Here is an 18,246-nt window from a genome sequence, read left to right on the forward strand (position 1 = left end):
TAAATGCTTTATTTATTTACATATTTTATTTAAAATTTGGATAAAATGTTATCAGACCTCTATATAATGAATATTTTAATTTGTTAGAGTTAACGCTCATATTCTAATACATCTCTTTACATTATCAGCTTTGTAGTTGCTCCAACTAATATTTTGTAGCTAGCTCAACTTATTTGTTTCTACTTAACACAATAAAATGTTTCTCGTTGCCCCAATTTAATTTGTCTAGTTCTTATAACTTAATTTTTCTAGTTCTCATAACTTTCATCCTAATTTTTTTTTAATTTAGCTTTCCAGAAGATTGTATAGTGCTGAACTCACTAGTCATTGTTCATTATTTATGTAAACTAATGTATTAACTAGCACATTACAATTTATGTACGTTAGTTTACATTAACGAAGATTTTGTATTGCTTAATAAACGTGTTCATTGTTAGTTCATGTTATCTAATCCATTAATAAAAAATGTATGTATGTGTAAACATTAATGTAAGTAGACATTAAAGTAAAGAGATAGATTAGAATATGTGTAAGCTACTGTAACATTAAGAATGCTATTAGGATAAAGCTAAACAGATGTGTTGTTCATTGTTAATTCATGTCCTAAGGCATTAACGCATTAACACATTAATACGACCTTATTGTAAAGTATCATTTCTTTCCATGCAAGTACCATTAGGTTTGACCATTAGTTATATATAATCTTGATTATGCAATCAGATTCCAAAAATTCAACTTATTAATTATACTTGTATTGTTAATACTTATGTTTTAAAATACTCATAATATGGTTATTTTGTATTATTTAATACACTGTGTTTAAGAATATCTATTGTTTATGTATGCTCAAAAATCAAGAGGCCAAAAAGAATAAAAACATTTTTTAAAGTATTTTATTTTGACTGCTATTTTTCTTCTCATGAATTCACAAACCCTAATATAATATTTAGTGGACCAAAACAAAGAACAAATATCTTTTCTTTCCCTTTGTATTTTTAAAGCAATGTGGTACACGAATATCCTATTTTAATCACTGTGACATATAACAATTTTTATACCACATTCAGAAATACAAAAACATTTTTCAAAGGTGTGCAGTCCAGCCCTCTGTCTCCATCTGGCTGTGTCTCAGCAGACTGACAGAAGCCCAGCGCTACAAATCCTCATATCTGCTGCATCGGTCGTAGGTTTTGAGACACCTGAAAAACACCAGAATAACAGATATACTGTACACAAACATTTTCAACTAAATATTTGGTTAAAGTGAGAAAGAATAGTTTGGAGTAAAACTTTTAATATTTTCAATGCACTGTGTTATTAATTAGTCTGATTAGTAAATTGTAGCGCTTGAGCAAAATTTTCTAAGTTAATAATATCCGCAGTGCAGATGTTGCAAACTGCAGTTTTGCCATGATTGTCACCCAGTTTGTTTGTTTTTTTCCACTTTTAACGGATCAACAGGATATAATCAGCCCTGATCATGTGTTTTCATTTACTTGCTTTTAATGGCTAATGCTTATGATTTAGTATGGAAATCAAAGATTATATGAATGTAAAATGCCAAATGAAATTACATGTAAGATGTATAAAATGAAACATGTAAATGTGATGTTGACTTACTAGATACTTTGCACACATCATTCATTTTGCTGATGTGAGAGGGTTACGAAACACCGTTTCAAATGCACACACTCGTTTACAGGATGACTCATTTTTAATCACATTTACCTCTTCAGCATAGCTCCTACTGAAGTAATTCAACAGTTATGACTAACACATTCCCAGAAAAACAATATTTAAAATGAACACACTTCATCAGTTTAGTAAACATGTTGTGCTTTAGTAATTGTAGCCTGGTTTGCACCTTTAATGCATTTTAGTGGGCGACACATGAACCAGGAAAACATTTCTGTTTATTGCTGTTGTATTCTGACGGTCTTTTTTTTTTTTTCTAATAGCTACTGAAATATAAGCTTGCCCAATTTACATATGAACATGAAAGGGGACAACATAAAATTATATAAAGTGTAGCAGCAGTGGGTTTGTGTTCGTTAGAACTGGTAGGAGACTATCCATTCATCTATCCATCCATCCATCCATCCATCCATCCATCCATCCATCCTTTCAAACTAAAATGACAGCAAAGTTTAAATCCCATCTGTCTAGTGTGCTTCAACAATTAAACATAATCAGGCTTGCGGCAGGTTTCACCAAGTCAAGACATTTTCAAGACCATTAAGAATTAAATGTCAGACTTTTACAGGGCTTTTTAAAAGGTTTGATCCAAATGACCAGTGGAAAAGATTTGTACTTTTCTCATAAAAGAAAATCAAATTTAGATATTTGTACTCATAATTTACAAATAATAAGTCAAACAAGCTAACTTTAGTTGTACACAAACACTTTTTTTTCAACATAAAAAATGGTCAAGCTCTAAAAACTATATTCATTCATTTTCTTTTCGCTTTAGTCCCTTAATGAATCTTGGGTCACCACAGCAGAACGAACCGCCAACTTATCCAGCATTTGTTTTACACAGCGGATGCCCTTCCAGCTGCAACTCATCACTGGTAAACATCCACACATACTCATTCACACACATACACTATGGGCAATTTAGCCTACCCAATTCACCTATATCACATGTTTTTGGACTTGTGGGGGAAGCTGGAAAACCCGGAGGAAACCCACGTGAACACGGGGAGAACATGCAACTCCACACAGAAATGCCAACTGACCCAGCCGAGGCTCGAACCAGCAACCTTCTTGCTGTGAGGCGAACGTGCTACCCACTGCGCCATCATGCAGCCTCTAAAAACTGATAAAGTAAATGCAGTCACAGCAGTCTGTAAAGGTCAGTGTCCTCAATAGGTAACTTTAAACAAAGATTTAAGATGGACTATTGGTGATTGGATAGGTGTAGCTTTAGATGGAAATGGGAAATTTAAGAGCTGATTAAAACAATTGAAGACCTACAACACAATATTTAAGTGATTTTAAGTCTTAAAGGCCTAAAATATTGTTTTTGAAATGGAAGACTTTGAGACCCCGTGGATAGGCTGATGTGTGAATCGAAAGTTGCTGCAGACTTTTATTTAAATATGATGAAATATTTCTAAATTCAACTAAATATTGAGTAGGGGGCTGAGTTTCATTTTGTACTCCTAGGTGTGTCACAATATCTATTTTTTGTTGTACGATATATTGCACTAATATATATTGATAAACAATATTATTGTCATTTTAATTTCATTTTATGCCGTTCATTATATAATGCCAGAATGACAATATAATATCATCACAATGCAAATACACTCTTTCAAACACATAATATTTCATTCTTAAGAATATTTAAGTCATTTTAACAGTTTAATAATAAGTCATTGGAATCAGAATGTGAAAACGCAAATCCTAAATAAATAATAATAAATGTTAACAAAAAAAGTGCAAGGTAAAAAGGTAACAGAGGCTGCGATATCTACTACTAAATACTATAGTGTTTCTTTAACCATACTGACATCTCCAATAGAGATGTTGCACAATTGGCTAAAATGTTCCTAGAATTGTTTTTTATGTATGGGCGATATATATTGCATCATTAAAAATGATTGAGGTCATGTCCATGTGTTGTGCAATAAGTCGATATATTGATTATTGTGACAGGCCACTAGTTCTCCTCTTACCTTTCGCTCGCAACAAACTAATGGTTAAAGGGGTGTAGCTTAGAATTTATAATCCAAGCCGTCAAACTGACATCATCAGAGAAAGACTGCCATTCCATAGTGGAAGCAATGGTCAGATTTTCATTTAAGATTACCAAATCCTTTTTTCTCCAGTGGATTAACTCAGACTAGAAAAATAAACATTGTAAATTCTGATTTAATGAGCACTTTAAGTATTAGATCGGTAAGACAGAGAGTTGCTGGTCTTTTTTGACCTTTTGAAAATTTTCAACCACATTCAATTGATTGCATCTTCAACTGCCTTTTGTTTACATTTATATTAAGTGTCATACAATTGCGATAAGATCATCAAAAACCCTCTATCTGGTTTTGACTAACTTTATCTGGTTTTCACTCTAACTGGTATCGTAATAGCAGTCGCCCTATTTAATAATAAACAGAGCCTGTGAGCCTCACCTCAAACTCTGTCCCGGTACAGGCTCTGATGTCATCTGGTGTCAATCCTTCCAGAATCTCAATGAGAGTCAAACCCTTGCTCTTATCTACATCAAACACCGCCTAAAACAAGAAACATCACACTGTCTGTCATTACTATAAAAGACAGCATATATCTCAGAAATACGTTTTACTGACCTTTTCAGTGATTATACGGTCAACGCACTGTTTTCCAGTCAGAGGAAGTGTGCACTTGTCTAAGATTTTATGCTTCCCACCCTTTAAATATAAGAAAACACATTTTAGTGACAAAAAGATTTAACATAACATATTTATTCACCCTTAGGTAATTCCAGGTCTTTATGAGTTAATTTTTTTCTGTTAAATGAATGGTGGAAACTGGTAGCCACTGACATCCATTGTAGGATAAAATTCTATGGAAGTCAATGGCGGTTGGTTTTTAACATTGTTCAAAATATCTTCTTTTGTGTTCAACAGAATACCAAAACTCAAAACAGGTTTGAAACAAGTAGAAAGTGAGTAAAAAATGACAAAAGTTTAATTCCTGTGTGAACTATCCCTTTATATCGGTAAGCATGAGAGAGTACAGATTTAGGCTGTTTACCTTGGCAGAATGTTCCATAGTGACTACTACTTTTGTTGCATCACTAGACACCAGATCCATCGCTCCGCCCATCCCCTTCACCATTTTACCCTAGTGAAACACATACATGTCAGACTAAGCAAGCGAAAACACACTGAATGATAAGACAAAATCGAGTATGAAACTCATACTGGGATCATCCAGTTTGCCAGATCTCCATACTTGGAAACCTGCATTGCTCCCAGCATGGTCAGATCAATGTGACCGCTAAACAAAAGGGTGTAAAAGAGGCAGAAGCTAAAGTTATTGTAGTTGGGTCTGTAATCTTTGTTGACAGATGTATTTGAACACTCACCCTCTGATCATGGCAAAGGATTCATCACTGGAGAAGTATGCAGCTCCTGGATAAACGGTTACTGTCTCCTTACCTGAATAACATATTAAGAGATATGAAAATATGTTCACAGGGTTTATTGTTATTATCATTATTCTTTACTCAAATTTTAAAAGAATTAAACAAATTAATTTTAATATCCGACATTTTAATCGTAATATTTAATTTAATTTTAACATTCTAATGTTGTAAGATCATATTTATATTATATTATAGGTAGTTTTTTGAAACTTGACTGTTTATTTCTGAATGAAGATCTTAATAGTAAATCAAAGATAACAAATATGGTGTTGACTGTGTGTCTTATATATATTAAGACTATTAAATATGATACACATAAAAGATTTAGTCACTGAATTAGTCACATAAAAGAATTAGTCACTGTACCAGCATTAATTAAATCAGGATCCACTTCACTCTCTGTTGGATAAGGACCCTAAATGAGCAAAAATAATGGTGGTATTGGGGATTGAATGTGATATAAATTTACTCACTCATGATATCTATTAAAAAAAAAATCTCACCAGTCCTAAAATTCCATTCTCACTCTGCAAGTGCACAGTGATATCGGGACTAATGTAATTGCTGGCCAGCATAGGGATCCCAATGCCAAGATTAGCTGGGAACTTTGTCAAGGTGTGTGTTAACAAGACTGTTAAAAACAGTCTAATCTATTATATTATTATTGATAATTTCGACAGTGATATACAGTATGTTGTCTGGCTACTGAAGGATACCATACATGCCATCCTGAAACTCCAGTGCAGCTCGCCGGATGATTCTCTCCCGGGTTATGTCTGACTCCTGTTTCACTTTAGGCTTCTCCTCCTTGCCTGACTGAACCAACCTTTTCTGAAAAAAAAAATGTTTGAAAACAATTGCAGGTGCATTTGGTGACAAAAGTCATTGTCTTTTTAGGTTTTCTTTCCCCAAAAGGTTGCATTTTTAGTTATTTTAATGTGCTACTCTTCATCATCATGGATCACAACATTTTTTAGGCCATAACAATTTAATATGTTCAGCAAAATTTTAATATGTTCATCTTACATAGCTGAAAATAATTTCTTGCTGTTAGAAATGGTGTATTTTTCCATTATATGCTGTGTAATCAAATATGTTATTGTACATTACTTTGGGCAATATTTAATTTACTTTATTTGTAAATATTCTCAAATAATGACTTTCTGAATTTGAAGTTGTTTACCAATAGGGTTAATGTTAATGTAATGTAACACGTATATACATGTGTAATATCTAATGTGCTCAAAAAATAAAGGGAACACTTGGAGTTACATTGTTTTGTTTAAGTGATCCCTTTATTATTATTATCTTTTGTCAATCTATCACATTGGATTGTTTAAAAGATGTTTATTAGACAGATTATTCAGTCTTTCTCACCTCGATTCTTTTTTCATAGCTGGCTCCTTTCACCACGCGATCTACATAGATGCCAGGAATGTGAATGTCTTCTGCATTAAAACTTCCAATATCAACAATTTCCTCGACCTACAAGGTAAAAAAGCATTATCGTTTTTTTTTAGATGAGTTTACAGTATTCCAGTAAATGTTGCACAGCTCATATCAAACTGAAAGGTCACAAACCTCCACTATGGTGACTTTGGCTGCTTTACACATAGGCTGATTGAAATTGCGGGTTGTTTTCCTGTATAAAAATAACAACAGTCATAATGCAATAGCAGCACTGCTTTATAATGTATTGATTATGAACTATTTATCCAAATCAAAACATTATCTCTCTCTCTCTCTCCTTTTTTTTAAACTGTGTTTTTATTAAAGGTTTTATAAACATAGTATACAATGCATCCGGAAAGTATTCATAGCGCTTCACTTTTTCCACAATTTTTTACACACAATACCCCATAATGACAATGTAAAAAGGGATTTGTTTAAATTGTTACAAATTTATTAAAAATAAAAACCCTGAAAAATCACATGTACAAAAGTATTCACAGCCTTGTGGAAATGTGGAAAAAGTGAAGCGATATGAATACTTTCTGGATGCACTGTAAACATATAACATTTACTTAGAATATTTACATTCACAAAAAATAAATAGAAAATAGTAATAGATAGAAATTATAATAATAAATAAATAATAGTGACAGCTTAAAAAAGATAATACATTACATTAAAAAAGTATATAAATAAATAAATAAACTCCAACATGAAGACAATAACTAAAACAATGTCCCTGACAGCATTTCAATGAAGTGCTGAATCAATCAAATCAAAAATGAATCAATCAATCAACACTTCCACCAGTAAAGTCAAGTACATTTTGCCAAAATAAGTGGAAGACACGGAGAAATGCCTAAATGACTACTTTATAAGCAGATGAAGCCTGACCCCTTGTGGACAGTAGGCTTATTTAAGATCTCTATTGCGGAAAAGACTAAATATTACAGCAATGCTAAGAAAAGAACATGATTTTAACGCTTCATAAATTAAATTATTTTAATATGAATATTTTACCTGAAAATAAGATTTCCTGCTCTGTCACATTTCCAGGCCTTTACCAAAGCAAAGTCACCAGTGATGGCCTTTTCCATGACATAATGCCTGCCATTAAACTCTCGAACCTGGGCCAAACAAACAAAAGATGTTAGGGGCACATATAATTTTTTTGCGGAGACAGTATGTTTTAGAAAGTAATATGTTTTACCACACCTCTCTTCTTTCACTTGCAATGGCAATGCTGCCATCTTTGTTGTATTTAATGGGTGAGCCGCCCTCTTGGATGAGAGTGCCGTATCCGGTGGGAGTAAAAAACGCTGGGATTCCTGCACCACCTGCCCGGATCCGCTCTGCTAATGTGCCCTGCCATACAACAGTTAGTAACACTTTACGTAAGGAGTAATGCACATCCTTCAAGCCTACCAGCAGACAGCCTGGCGTGAAGCCCTTAATTAAATGTTTTTTTTTTTGAGTCACAAGATGGCGCCAAACATTGAAGACCATTTAAGTGTGGCCCATGAACATTTCTCGCTTGTTATCAAACTATTTCATTACTGTAGCAAGAGGCAATTCAGTCATAATGTTAAAATATCTATCATAACATTATTTATCATTATGTGGCTCTTTTTGGATTCTCGGAAGCTGTAGAAATTAAAAATGTAAAACAGGAAATAAATTGGGACCATTGTTTTTGTTTACATACCTCAAAATTAACTCGTGATTGACCAATTGACCAAAATTAAGGTTAACATTATAAGGTTCAAATAAAAAGGTTTACATTGTATCAACTGCCATTAAACAAGGCCTACATACTTTCTAATGTCAGCTTAGTTTATTACAAATACTACTAGACACAGTAGTAATTATTTCTTCATTAACTATTTACTTTAATTGGTAAAAAAGTAGCCTACAAATAAAATATTTGCAGTGTTTTCCCTTCATGAAAGACAAGTTTATGCATGCAAAGATGGACACTGTGTTCTCAAAAACCAGTCATTTCATGATTGACTGATAAGCAAACCTCTGTTGTGTTTTATATGGGGGTGCCATCGAGATTAAGCTTTTCATTCTAAGTCTGTGGGCTGAATCAAGTCTACATGTGCTACAACAAACACTGACTGTTCAAGTTTAATTCAGTTCAAGTTATTATGTCAGATTAGGCAAAAATCTGCTAGAAAACCTTAGCCTTGTGTCATCAATTCCCAAACCATTATACATTTGAATGAAAAGGAAAGTTGGTGCCTTCTGTCTTTTTAAAAGTCTGCTGCAGTAATTTGAAAAAAAAAAAAAAAAGTTTATATTTACAGTCAACAACTTATTTGGTCAATGACAGCATTGTGAATATTTTATTTGTACTTGTAGTTGTATGAACAAATAATATCAAAAGTCACCATGAATTGTAGTTTGCAATGAACGATTTTGAAGATTGTTTAGACTGCAGGTACATGAAGGTCAAAGGCGCCTGCGTCATATTACATCTACAAAATGATGCATATTCAAGAGATTTATTTTACACAAAAATTAAAAGTTACATTCTATTTCCTCATCCTCAAGGGGTTTTGCTGTTGAACGCAAAAAAAAAGATATTTTGAAGAATGCTGAAAACCTGTAACTATTGACTTTCATAGTAGAAATAATAAATACTATGGAGATCAATGGTTACAGGTTTCCAGCTTTCTTCAAAATATCATCTTTTGTGTTTCACAGTATCAAAAAAACCCCATAAGGTTTAGGACCACTTGAGGGTGATTGGATGATGATAGTATTTTCACTTTTGGTTGAACTATCCCTTTAAGTGCAAGTAAAAACAAATAGGTAAAACCAATTTAGATGGCTAGTAAGAAAGCATAAAGATTCAAAATGATAATAAGTTAGTATTTTTTGCCTGTGATCCTTAAATCAGATCTTTTAATGTGTCACAAAATGTTTTGTGTTGACAAGATTCTATTTCAGTGGATTTCTTCTGGTAATCTGTTTTTTTTTTTGTTTGTTTGTTTTTTGTTTTGCTAAAAAAAAAGTTAAGTAAAGCGGACATTCTAATCTACAGACTTACCTAAACTAAAAAGACATGGAGCATGTAAACAATGATAAGTGAATTGATCTACCTGAGGTGTAAGCTCTAGTTCCAGCTCGCCTGAAAGATATTGCCTCTCAAACTCTGCGTTTTCCCCAACATATGACGATATCATGCGCTTTATCTGTTTGCTTTTCAGAAGCATGCCCAGGCCAAAGTTGTCAACCCTGAAATCACAAACACTCTCTTAGTTATATCAGTCACACATGAAATCACATAATACGCTTGTGTTACTCTAAAACTGGATTCCCAAGTGTGCAGTATTCCTGTCTTTTGACCTCATCAGATTATTTACCAGCCCTTTTTTGAGTTTAATAGTACAAGACAGGAAAGTTTTGTCAACATCGAGCACATCAGGGAATTGTCTGGAAGAATTACATCCCCTTATTGACATGTTCACTAGGAATCTCTCTCACCCAGCATTGTTGCTCACAGCCGTGATGCCTTTTACTCCTGTTTTCAGCAGGCTGCTGATTAGATTCTCCGGGATCCCACACAAACCAAAGCCTGGGAGAGAAAAGGGGGAAATTAAACGCACACACAACAACATCGCTTGGGGACACATTATGTTCTATCTATACAACAAAGGAAATACCACTTAGCTGTATGAACAACTGATCAGATAGGACTGTGCACAAATGTAAACACAGAAAGGCAGAGGCGGACAGTGTTTTGATTAAAACACTTTGAGTAATTTCTATGTGATATACTTAACCAAATGTTCTTTTAATAATATAGCTACTTTTATTAATAGAACTACTAAATATATATTTTGGCTTATAAGTGACTTGGTACATCATGTTGGGTCCACTGCGCTTGTTGTGAACATTAAAAATAAAGTGCCCAGGTCAAACTAATAAGGCTAATGTAGGAAAATATGCTCACAGAATGTTGTTATAGGACAAAAGAATAGAGCGGTCAGAAAAAAAGCTAGGGACATTAACTTGCTAGCTACAGCTGTATGCCACAGCCAAATCACTCTGCAGCCCAAGACAGGTTATTCAATGAAGCTAAGCAGGGCTGAACCTGGTTAGTACCTATATGGGAGACCACATGGGACAACTAAGTTGCTGTTGGAAGTGGTCTTTGTAAGGCCAGCAGGGGGCACTCAACCTGTGGTCTGTGTGAGTCCTAACACCCCAGTAAAGTGAAGGGAACACTATACTGTCACCGTTTTTAGGGTGAGAAGTTAAACCGAGGTCCTGACCCTCTGTGGTCATTAAAAATCCCACGGCAAAGAGTAGGGGTGTAACCCCGGTGTCCTGGTCAAATTCGCTCCATCAGCCCTGACCAATTATGACCTCCCAATTATACCCATTCACAGAATTGGCTCTGGTGTGTGGTGAGAGCACTGGAGCCGTTGTGCTGTGGCTGGCATCCAGGGCCGGCGAGTCCATAGAGAGGGCGGCGTCCGCGACACCATTTTCTATTGACAATATTATTTTAGCTACTAGATATATGCTTTGTTTATCTGACTTTCTTTTTGCTCTATTTTTATATTTTAAAAAACTGTCTTGTTGAATATTCATGTAAAATGCAGTCAGTTTTGTCTCAAGTGAACACAAATAATTGTGAGAATAAGGAATCGAAACATTGGATCTGTGCATTTACATTAATGTGACAGCAATTAAAAAACCCATACCAATTGCTTAATATCTTTCATTTTTATTATACAGACAAATAAAAATAAAAATGTTGCAGCACTGTACTCTCCTTCTTCTTGTTAATTGTGTATATTTTTGTATAATGAAATTGAAATTGACTTAAGTTCTATTTACTTCACTTCTTTTCTGTTTACAAATAAATGATCTCTTTCAGGGTATCCGCGGGGTCTTGAAAACTCTTAAAATGTCTTACATTTTGAAAACAAAACTTGAAGCCATAAAAAGTCTTAAATTCACTGAAATATTGTCCTGTAGGTCTTAAATAATTTTAAATGGGTCTTATTTTCCTTTGTTCATGTAAAGCTACCCAATCGATCCAACGCACATCCAATCACCAACAACACAGCTCAATAAAACTTTTAACAAAACTATTCATAACTAATATTATAACAGTCTGCTGTGTATACATTTAGTTTATAAAGAGTTTTTAATGTTATTTTGAAAAAAATATATATTTACAACTAAGGTCTGCTTGTTTTGACATAGTTAAGAAATGCCTAATTAGATTTTTTTTTTTCAGCTGGACCGTTAAAATATCCTTAGCATAGCCCTATAGAAGCATGAAATTTCATTCTTTATGGTCTTAAAATATCTTTGTGAAACCTGCATGTCTTTAGTTTATTTGCATACATTTGTTTAGCAATTATTTTAGTTTGTACCAAACTACACTGCTTGAAAAAATAAAGAAAGAGCACTTGGTTTGCCATTAATAGGCGTGTTTTGATTAAAATGTTTAATTTATATATTAATGGGCCTTTAAAGTTATAAATTAGAGCAGTCATTTTCAGTAAAAGACAATAGATCAATATAAAATAGTTCATGTTTTCAGACCAGAAAAAAAAAAAATAATAAAGCTCTAAATGATAATATTCTTGATTGAAGTTTAGAAGACATGCTGTAGGTAGTTTTAGTAAAGCACAAATCAACATTTTTCTTAAAGCATGTACATGCTAATGGAAAATCAGTACAACCAATAATAACTTTTTCTGGTCTGTCAATTATTTCCATTGCTGTGTGTTTTGAACTATTTGTGCTTATCTCTGTATAAGAGACACATTTGTGGAGCGTATTTTTTGTTTGTCACCTGCATTAACTCAAAATTCTGCCATACTCAGTCACAAATCTGTTTGAGTTTCAAAGATTATTTTTTTTTTAAGTTGGAAATCGGTAACCTTTTACTTCTGCATTTGTTTTTCCTACTATGGAAGTCAATGCATCAACTTTAACATTCTTCAAATTATCTTCTTTTGTGTTTAACAGAAAGAAATTCATAAAGGGTTGGAACCAGTTCAGAGTGAGTACATTTATGTCTTTAGGTGAACTATCCCTTTAAGCTCCCACTTATACCTCCAACAAGAAGCTTGGAGCCATTAGGAATGTCCTGGATGGTCTCCACAGGGTCTGAATAAAAACAGGCTCTCCATGACTGGGATGTTGAGAAATGAGCACTGTTGGATTCCTGTGGAGCAAAGCGACAGTGAGAGCATGATGTACTTATAGTAAAAAAGCATGTTGTGTTCTACTTTAACCAGAGTATCTTTATAAAATATTAACTGTGTAATGTCTCTTTGAACCTGTGTTGATGCTCACGGTGCTGTAAGTACAGTATTGCTGTTTGCATCTGGCAAAACTTTAGTTCTTTGAAAGGAAGTTCAAAGCAAACTTCAATGTCACGTTTGAAAGTTAAAAGTGAATTATATAATATTCCTCATGTTCATTTTAAACTCTTTCATCATTCATTCATTTTACATGTCGTGCTATTCAGTCTTTAAAGAGACACATAAAAAATGCCGAAAGGTCGAAAGACATTTTCAGATTTTATTTCTGATCAATAAAATGAGCGTATTGGCAAGATTCATGCCTCACAAACAAACCGTCAGCGCAACGTGGACATAAGGACATGCTGATATTCTGTGCAAACATCACTGCAGTTCAAACAATAAATCGATGCAATGGAATTAGTGTATTTAAAAGCTATAAATTAATTTAATTATGTATATAACTATTTTTAATCTGTTCCTCTGTGTATACTCTGTACATACAGATTTGAAAAAACAGGTTAATTTGTATTATCTACCAATTTATTGAAAGATATTAAGACAAAGATTGCCAAATTTTGATTTCAGTTTATTATAAAAAAAATACAATGAATACATAATCAAATAAACCTCATTCAAACTCAAAATGAATGTCTGAAACCTGAATGAATACGATTACTCTTTTTTTTTTTTGTTTACTTTACAGATTAAATATGATTGTTTTCCAAAATGAAACCTCTGTTACTTACCTTACCATGCCGCATATAAATACATCCCTGAGGGCTTAATGATATTAGTCTTCCTCTGAGAAGAGTATTTGACCTAGACAGAAATCTTTGAAATGACATTTTCAGAACACTTTAAACTTTTTTACAGGAAAGTAATCACTGTCTACTACAGGATCTGGATTGATCCTGCTCACTTTTAAAATAGGGCAAAGGGTGGGTTTTCGGGACAGTTTGAGGTGTACTTTTGGACTGTGTCATTATAGATCAATGAACCCCCTAATAACACAAACATTCAAATACAGCAATTCATTCACTCTTCGCTCAATGACGCCCCACTATACTCTTAAAGACAAAGCTTATCAATGTTAATGCCAAAAAAACCATTTCGGGTTTCATAAAGAATTTTAAAAGAAGAACTTTAATAGTCTAATGAAATATTTGTTATTGTTGGGTGGTTCGTTCAGAACTATCATTGCTAATAAAGGAACTTTCTTTTAACCCTTATGTGCTGTTGGGAATGTTTTCTGTGGTGATTTGGAGTCTTAATTTGGCCATAACTTTTTCTGTCAGCTAGCACAATGATTTATGGTAAAAAAAATTTGTAAAAATTTTTTAAAAATTATTTATTATTTTACCCTTTTGTTATGTTAGGGAAGAAAACATCCAAATTAAACTGCTGAAATGCATCAGATTAATATTTTTTTCTCATGTTTTGCATAAATCTGTAAATCAACCTCAGTCCTGATCAAAACTACTAAATTTAGAAAATTACTGGATTTTAACTCTTTAATTTTAGTTTTTTGGTAAAAAACAAAAACAAAAAAAGATGTATTTTCAGTATAAAAAGTAATTGTGGACTTTTTTTTACTTTTATCAAAGTCATATGAACCAATATTGCCTTTGATGCATTGTTTTTGATTCATTTAAAAAAAAATTCTCACTAGTTTGCTGTTGGTGGCTGTTTTTGCCCCTTTTACTTCCATTATAACCACATTTTTGATTACAAAACCATGACACCATATAATCATGCATTTTTGATTGTTGGTTGTTTTCCCTGTTGGGAAGAGGTCAAATTTGTAATTTTTACTGTTGATCATCAGTTGGCACTATTAACCCTTTAGATACGCCAGTGCAAAAAAGGCTTAGTTTCTGGATTTTATATGGAGTATAACAGAAAATTAAAGTGTGTTTGTGAGTGTGAGAGTGACATTTGCGCACTTACCTTGTTTTGTCTGAGTAAATCAAAATATGCATCCCAGCTCTCAGAATGAACCGCCAACTTATCCAGCACGTTTTTACGCAGCGGATGCCCTTCCAGCCGCAACCCATCTCTGGGAAACATCCATACACTCATACATACACTACGGACAATTTTGCCTACCCAACTCACCTGTACTGCATGTCTTTGCATGTCAGAGCACCCAGAGGAAACCCATGCGAACACAGGGAGAACATGCAAACTCCTCACAGAAATGCCAACTGACCCAGCCGAGGCTCGAATCCGTGACCACTACCTACTGCACCACTGCATCGCCCAGCTCTCAGAACTACATGGAGTTAATAAAAACAAAGACTGTGTATTTATGCACCACCAAATGTGGTTATAATGGAAGTCAATGGGGCAAAAACAGCCACCAACGGTAAATTATGGAGAAAAAATGAAAATTTAACAATGCATCAAAAGCAATGTTGTTACTAATCATTCACATGTCCAAGACTGTGATAAAAGGTTAAAAAAATACAATCTACAATTACTTTTTATGTTGAAAATACTTCATTTTGTGTGTTTTTTTTCACCAAATCAGTGACATCATTTGTGAATTTGGCAATTAAAGAATTAAAATACTGTAAGTTTATAAACAATTCAGCAGTTTTGATCAGGACTGAGGTTGATTAACAGATTTATGGAAGACAAAGTAAAAAAAAATATTCATCTGGTGCATTTTACAGCAGTTTAATTCAGCTGATGTTTTCATCACTAACATAACAAAAGGGTAGTACGTTTGAACAGAGAACAAGGGTTAAAGAATATGCTCCCCACTTGTGCAAAGCAAGCTGTAAAGACCATACCAAATTACACTGCAAAGCTACTGAAGAGCAGGGTTAAAGGTCATTCCCTTTTGAGAAGTTTGACAGCTGCGGAGAAATTTCCAGACTACCACAATAACAACACTTGGAAACAGAACAGTTAGATCCTGACACCGAACACCGCAGGCCAAATAACCTCAGCTAGATGTGCTGTGAGTCTTTCATCCTCAGATTGAGACTGCATCTCGAGACTCGAGACTAAATGTATACAATTATGAATCTGAAATTACACTGTTATATGATTTATATTTCAAAGGTCCCCAGGAAATCAAACATTCATTAACAAACATAGAAATGGGTTTGTGCATTTTGGTAAAACGTACACCTTTAAAAATAAAGGTTTCAAATGTTTTCACAGATTATGCCATAGAACAGGGATGAGCAAACTCGGTTCTGGAGAGCCCAATCAAACACACCTGCTTGTAGCTTTCTAGTGATCTTGAAGACACTGGCTATATTTAGCATGTTCAAATGTGTTGGAACAAAACTCTGACAGGCCCTCCAGGACTGAGTTTGCCTATTCTTGCCATAGGAGAACAAGTTAGGGTCCCAGAGTGAACCATTTTTATATGTGAAAAAAAAGGTTCTTTGAATGTTAAAAGTTCTTCATGGGATCCTCAATGCCAATAAAGAACTTTTATATTTAAAATGAAAATACAGTAACAAAAAGGGTATGGGTTATGAACAACAGGGGTGAAGTTTCATGTCAACATTTTCATTTTCAAGTTTTATTTCTCAGCTCATTTTATTTATTTAAGAGGGTGGTCCAACATGCAGGGGTCAAAACAGGCACAAACAAGAGCATAAGCCATATCCACAAAGACTAATCAAAGAGACAGGCAAAAGGTCAGGGCAGGCAGAAAACAATGATACAATCCAAAAACAGTACAAGGTCAACAGAACAGACAAGGCATAACATGAACAAAGAAACACTGAGTAAAGTTCAAAAAACAAGACTGAGCGATGCTTTGTAAATGGAAATTACATATAGTGAATCAGTGTTAATGATCTTCAGCTGTGTGTGCATGTCTGTGTGTGTGGGTGCGGCAGAGTACAGATTGTTAACAGCTGTCTGTAGTGGGTGTTGATTGTTGTAATGTGTCATGGGAATTATGGTTCACTTTTGTACCTTCAAGGTACTACGAGATACACATTTGTACTTTTTAGGTACTAATATGTACCGTTAAAGACCTGTTAGGAACAAAAATTTACCTTTTAAAATGGTACCACCCCAGTGACAGATTTTGTACATTTATTTCTGAGAGTGTATCTATTTTTTTTTGGCTGTTTTGCCTCCTGAATCATAAATTCAGCTTTGATTATCGATGACATGCTTGAAAAAGAGATTACATCCTGGTAAAATAAAGTTTAAATAAATGTAAAAAGTTGTCATGAAAGAATAAGTCTAAAGCAGGTCACACACTGGTGCGCCGCTCGGCGACACGCCACGGCGCACACATGACAGTTGGAAGTATCGCACACCAGATGCACACATTTGCATGCTATTTAAAATGAAACTATTCAGATGGCGCTCTGTGGCGTGGCAGAAATATGAACAGTGTACTGAGTCGTGGCTGGGTGCGGCGGACAGCCGCCGACTTGCGGCGCCTGTGTGTGTACCCTGATAGAAACCTATGTTTAGAATTCTAAAATGCATAGCGCTGCGTGGCGCGACGCTGGGCGTCCCAGCCGCGATTCTGGTGTGCGACCTGCTCCGGCTTCCCCAAACTTTCAAACCCACATAGCAACATATCGCTGGCCCAGCTCTGGCCCACACAATCAGCTTTTGCTTGGCCCACATGCCGCAGTGAATTACGGTACATGACTGGACCAAGTCTGGCTTCCAGACAAGGGCCAAACATGGACCAAATCTGGGCCAAGTCTTAGCCAAGATAATAACCCATAACTGAGCCTGAACTGGGCCAGATATGTTGGTGTGTCACGACTGCAATGAAATTGATAAACTCATGAATCATTGCACTTTAGGCGTGCTATGGGCGTGCTTTTCCTCAAAGCGACCTGATTGGTAGAATTTTTTATTTTTATTTGAAAATAATAAAAATGTATTTTAAATGTGGGTCAAGATAGGCCAGACTCACATGGCCCATATATCAATTATTAACATCTGGCACAAGTATTGTGTGCCGCCTTAAAGACGGTGCCACCTCTGCCAAACCAGGCCCACGTTTGGCCCACATGCTGTATCCCAGTGCCGGATGAATGCCTGCTGTGCCAGATTTATGCCAAATCTGGGCCAGAATTCTTTGCTACCTGGGAAGACATTGGGTATAGGTGAATTGGGTAATCATGTATTTCAGCATGTAAAAAAACATGCTGAAATAGCTGGCGACCTAAGCTGAAGGAAAATTAATGAATTTATAATAAGTCTAATTGTCATTTTGAATAGATTAAATAAAACGTCCACTCTGTTATTGTCAATTCAAACTGTTGGGAGTTTAAAAAGTTTAATAATAAGTTAAACAACAATTAATAACAGAATCAAATCTTTGAACAGAATCAATTTGAATGGTCAAGCTTTGATGAGAAGCTGAAGTATGACGTG

At 34.6% G+C, this 18,246-nt stretch overlaps 1 protein-coding gene across 1 annotated transcript; it reads right to left on the reverse strand.

The window, feature by feature from the left end:
* Positions 1-883: 883 nt before the first annotated feature.
* On the reverse strand, positions 884-13,795 carry oxct1b (3-oxoacid CoA transferase 1b). The gene is made up of 17 exons (XM_056447131.1): positions 13,617-13,795; positions 12,677-12,788; positions 10,082-10,172; positions 9,697-9,832; positions 7,805-7,954; positions 7,610-7,716; positions 6,719-6,779; positions 6,515-6,622; positions 5,854-5,968; positions 5,641-5,735; positions 5,504-5,552; positions 5,078-5,150; positions 4,914-4,989; positions 4,744-4,833; positions 4,317-4,397; positions 4,140-4,241; positions 884-1,199 (listed from the first exon to the last, which is right to left on the reverse strand). Exons 1-17 carry the CDS (start codon positions 13,713-13,715, stop codon positions 1,164-1,166), a joined length of 1,581 nt encoding a protein of 526 aa, XP_056303106.1. The 5' UTR covers positions 13,716-13,795; the 3' UTR covers positions 884-1,163.
* Positions 13,796-18,246: the final 4,451 nt, after the last annotated feature.

The sequence above is a fragment of the Danio aesculapii genome, chromosome 21 (assembly GCF_903798145.1).
Source record: "Danio aesculapii chromosome 21, fDanAes4.1, whole genome shotgun sequence".
NCBI classification, from domain to species: domain Eukaryota; kingdom Metazoa; phylum Chordata; class Actinopteri; order Cypriniformes; family Danionidae; genus Danio; species Danio aesculapii.

Coding starts and splice junctions, on each gene's coding strand:
- oxct1b (XM_056447131.1), bottom strand. CDS start 13,715: ATGTCATTTCAAAGATTTCTGTCTAGGTCAAATACTCTTCTCAGAGGA. Junction 5,553..5,640: donor AGAATGGAATTTTAGGACTG/GTGAGATTTTTT, acceptor TTGCTCATTTAG/GGTCCTTATCCAACAGAGAG. Junction 1,200..4,139: donor GTACCGGGACAGAGTTTGAG/GTGAGGCTCACA, acceptor GGTGTTTTTCAG/GTGTCTCAAAACCTACGACC.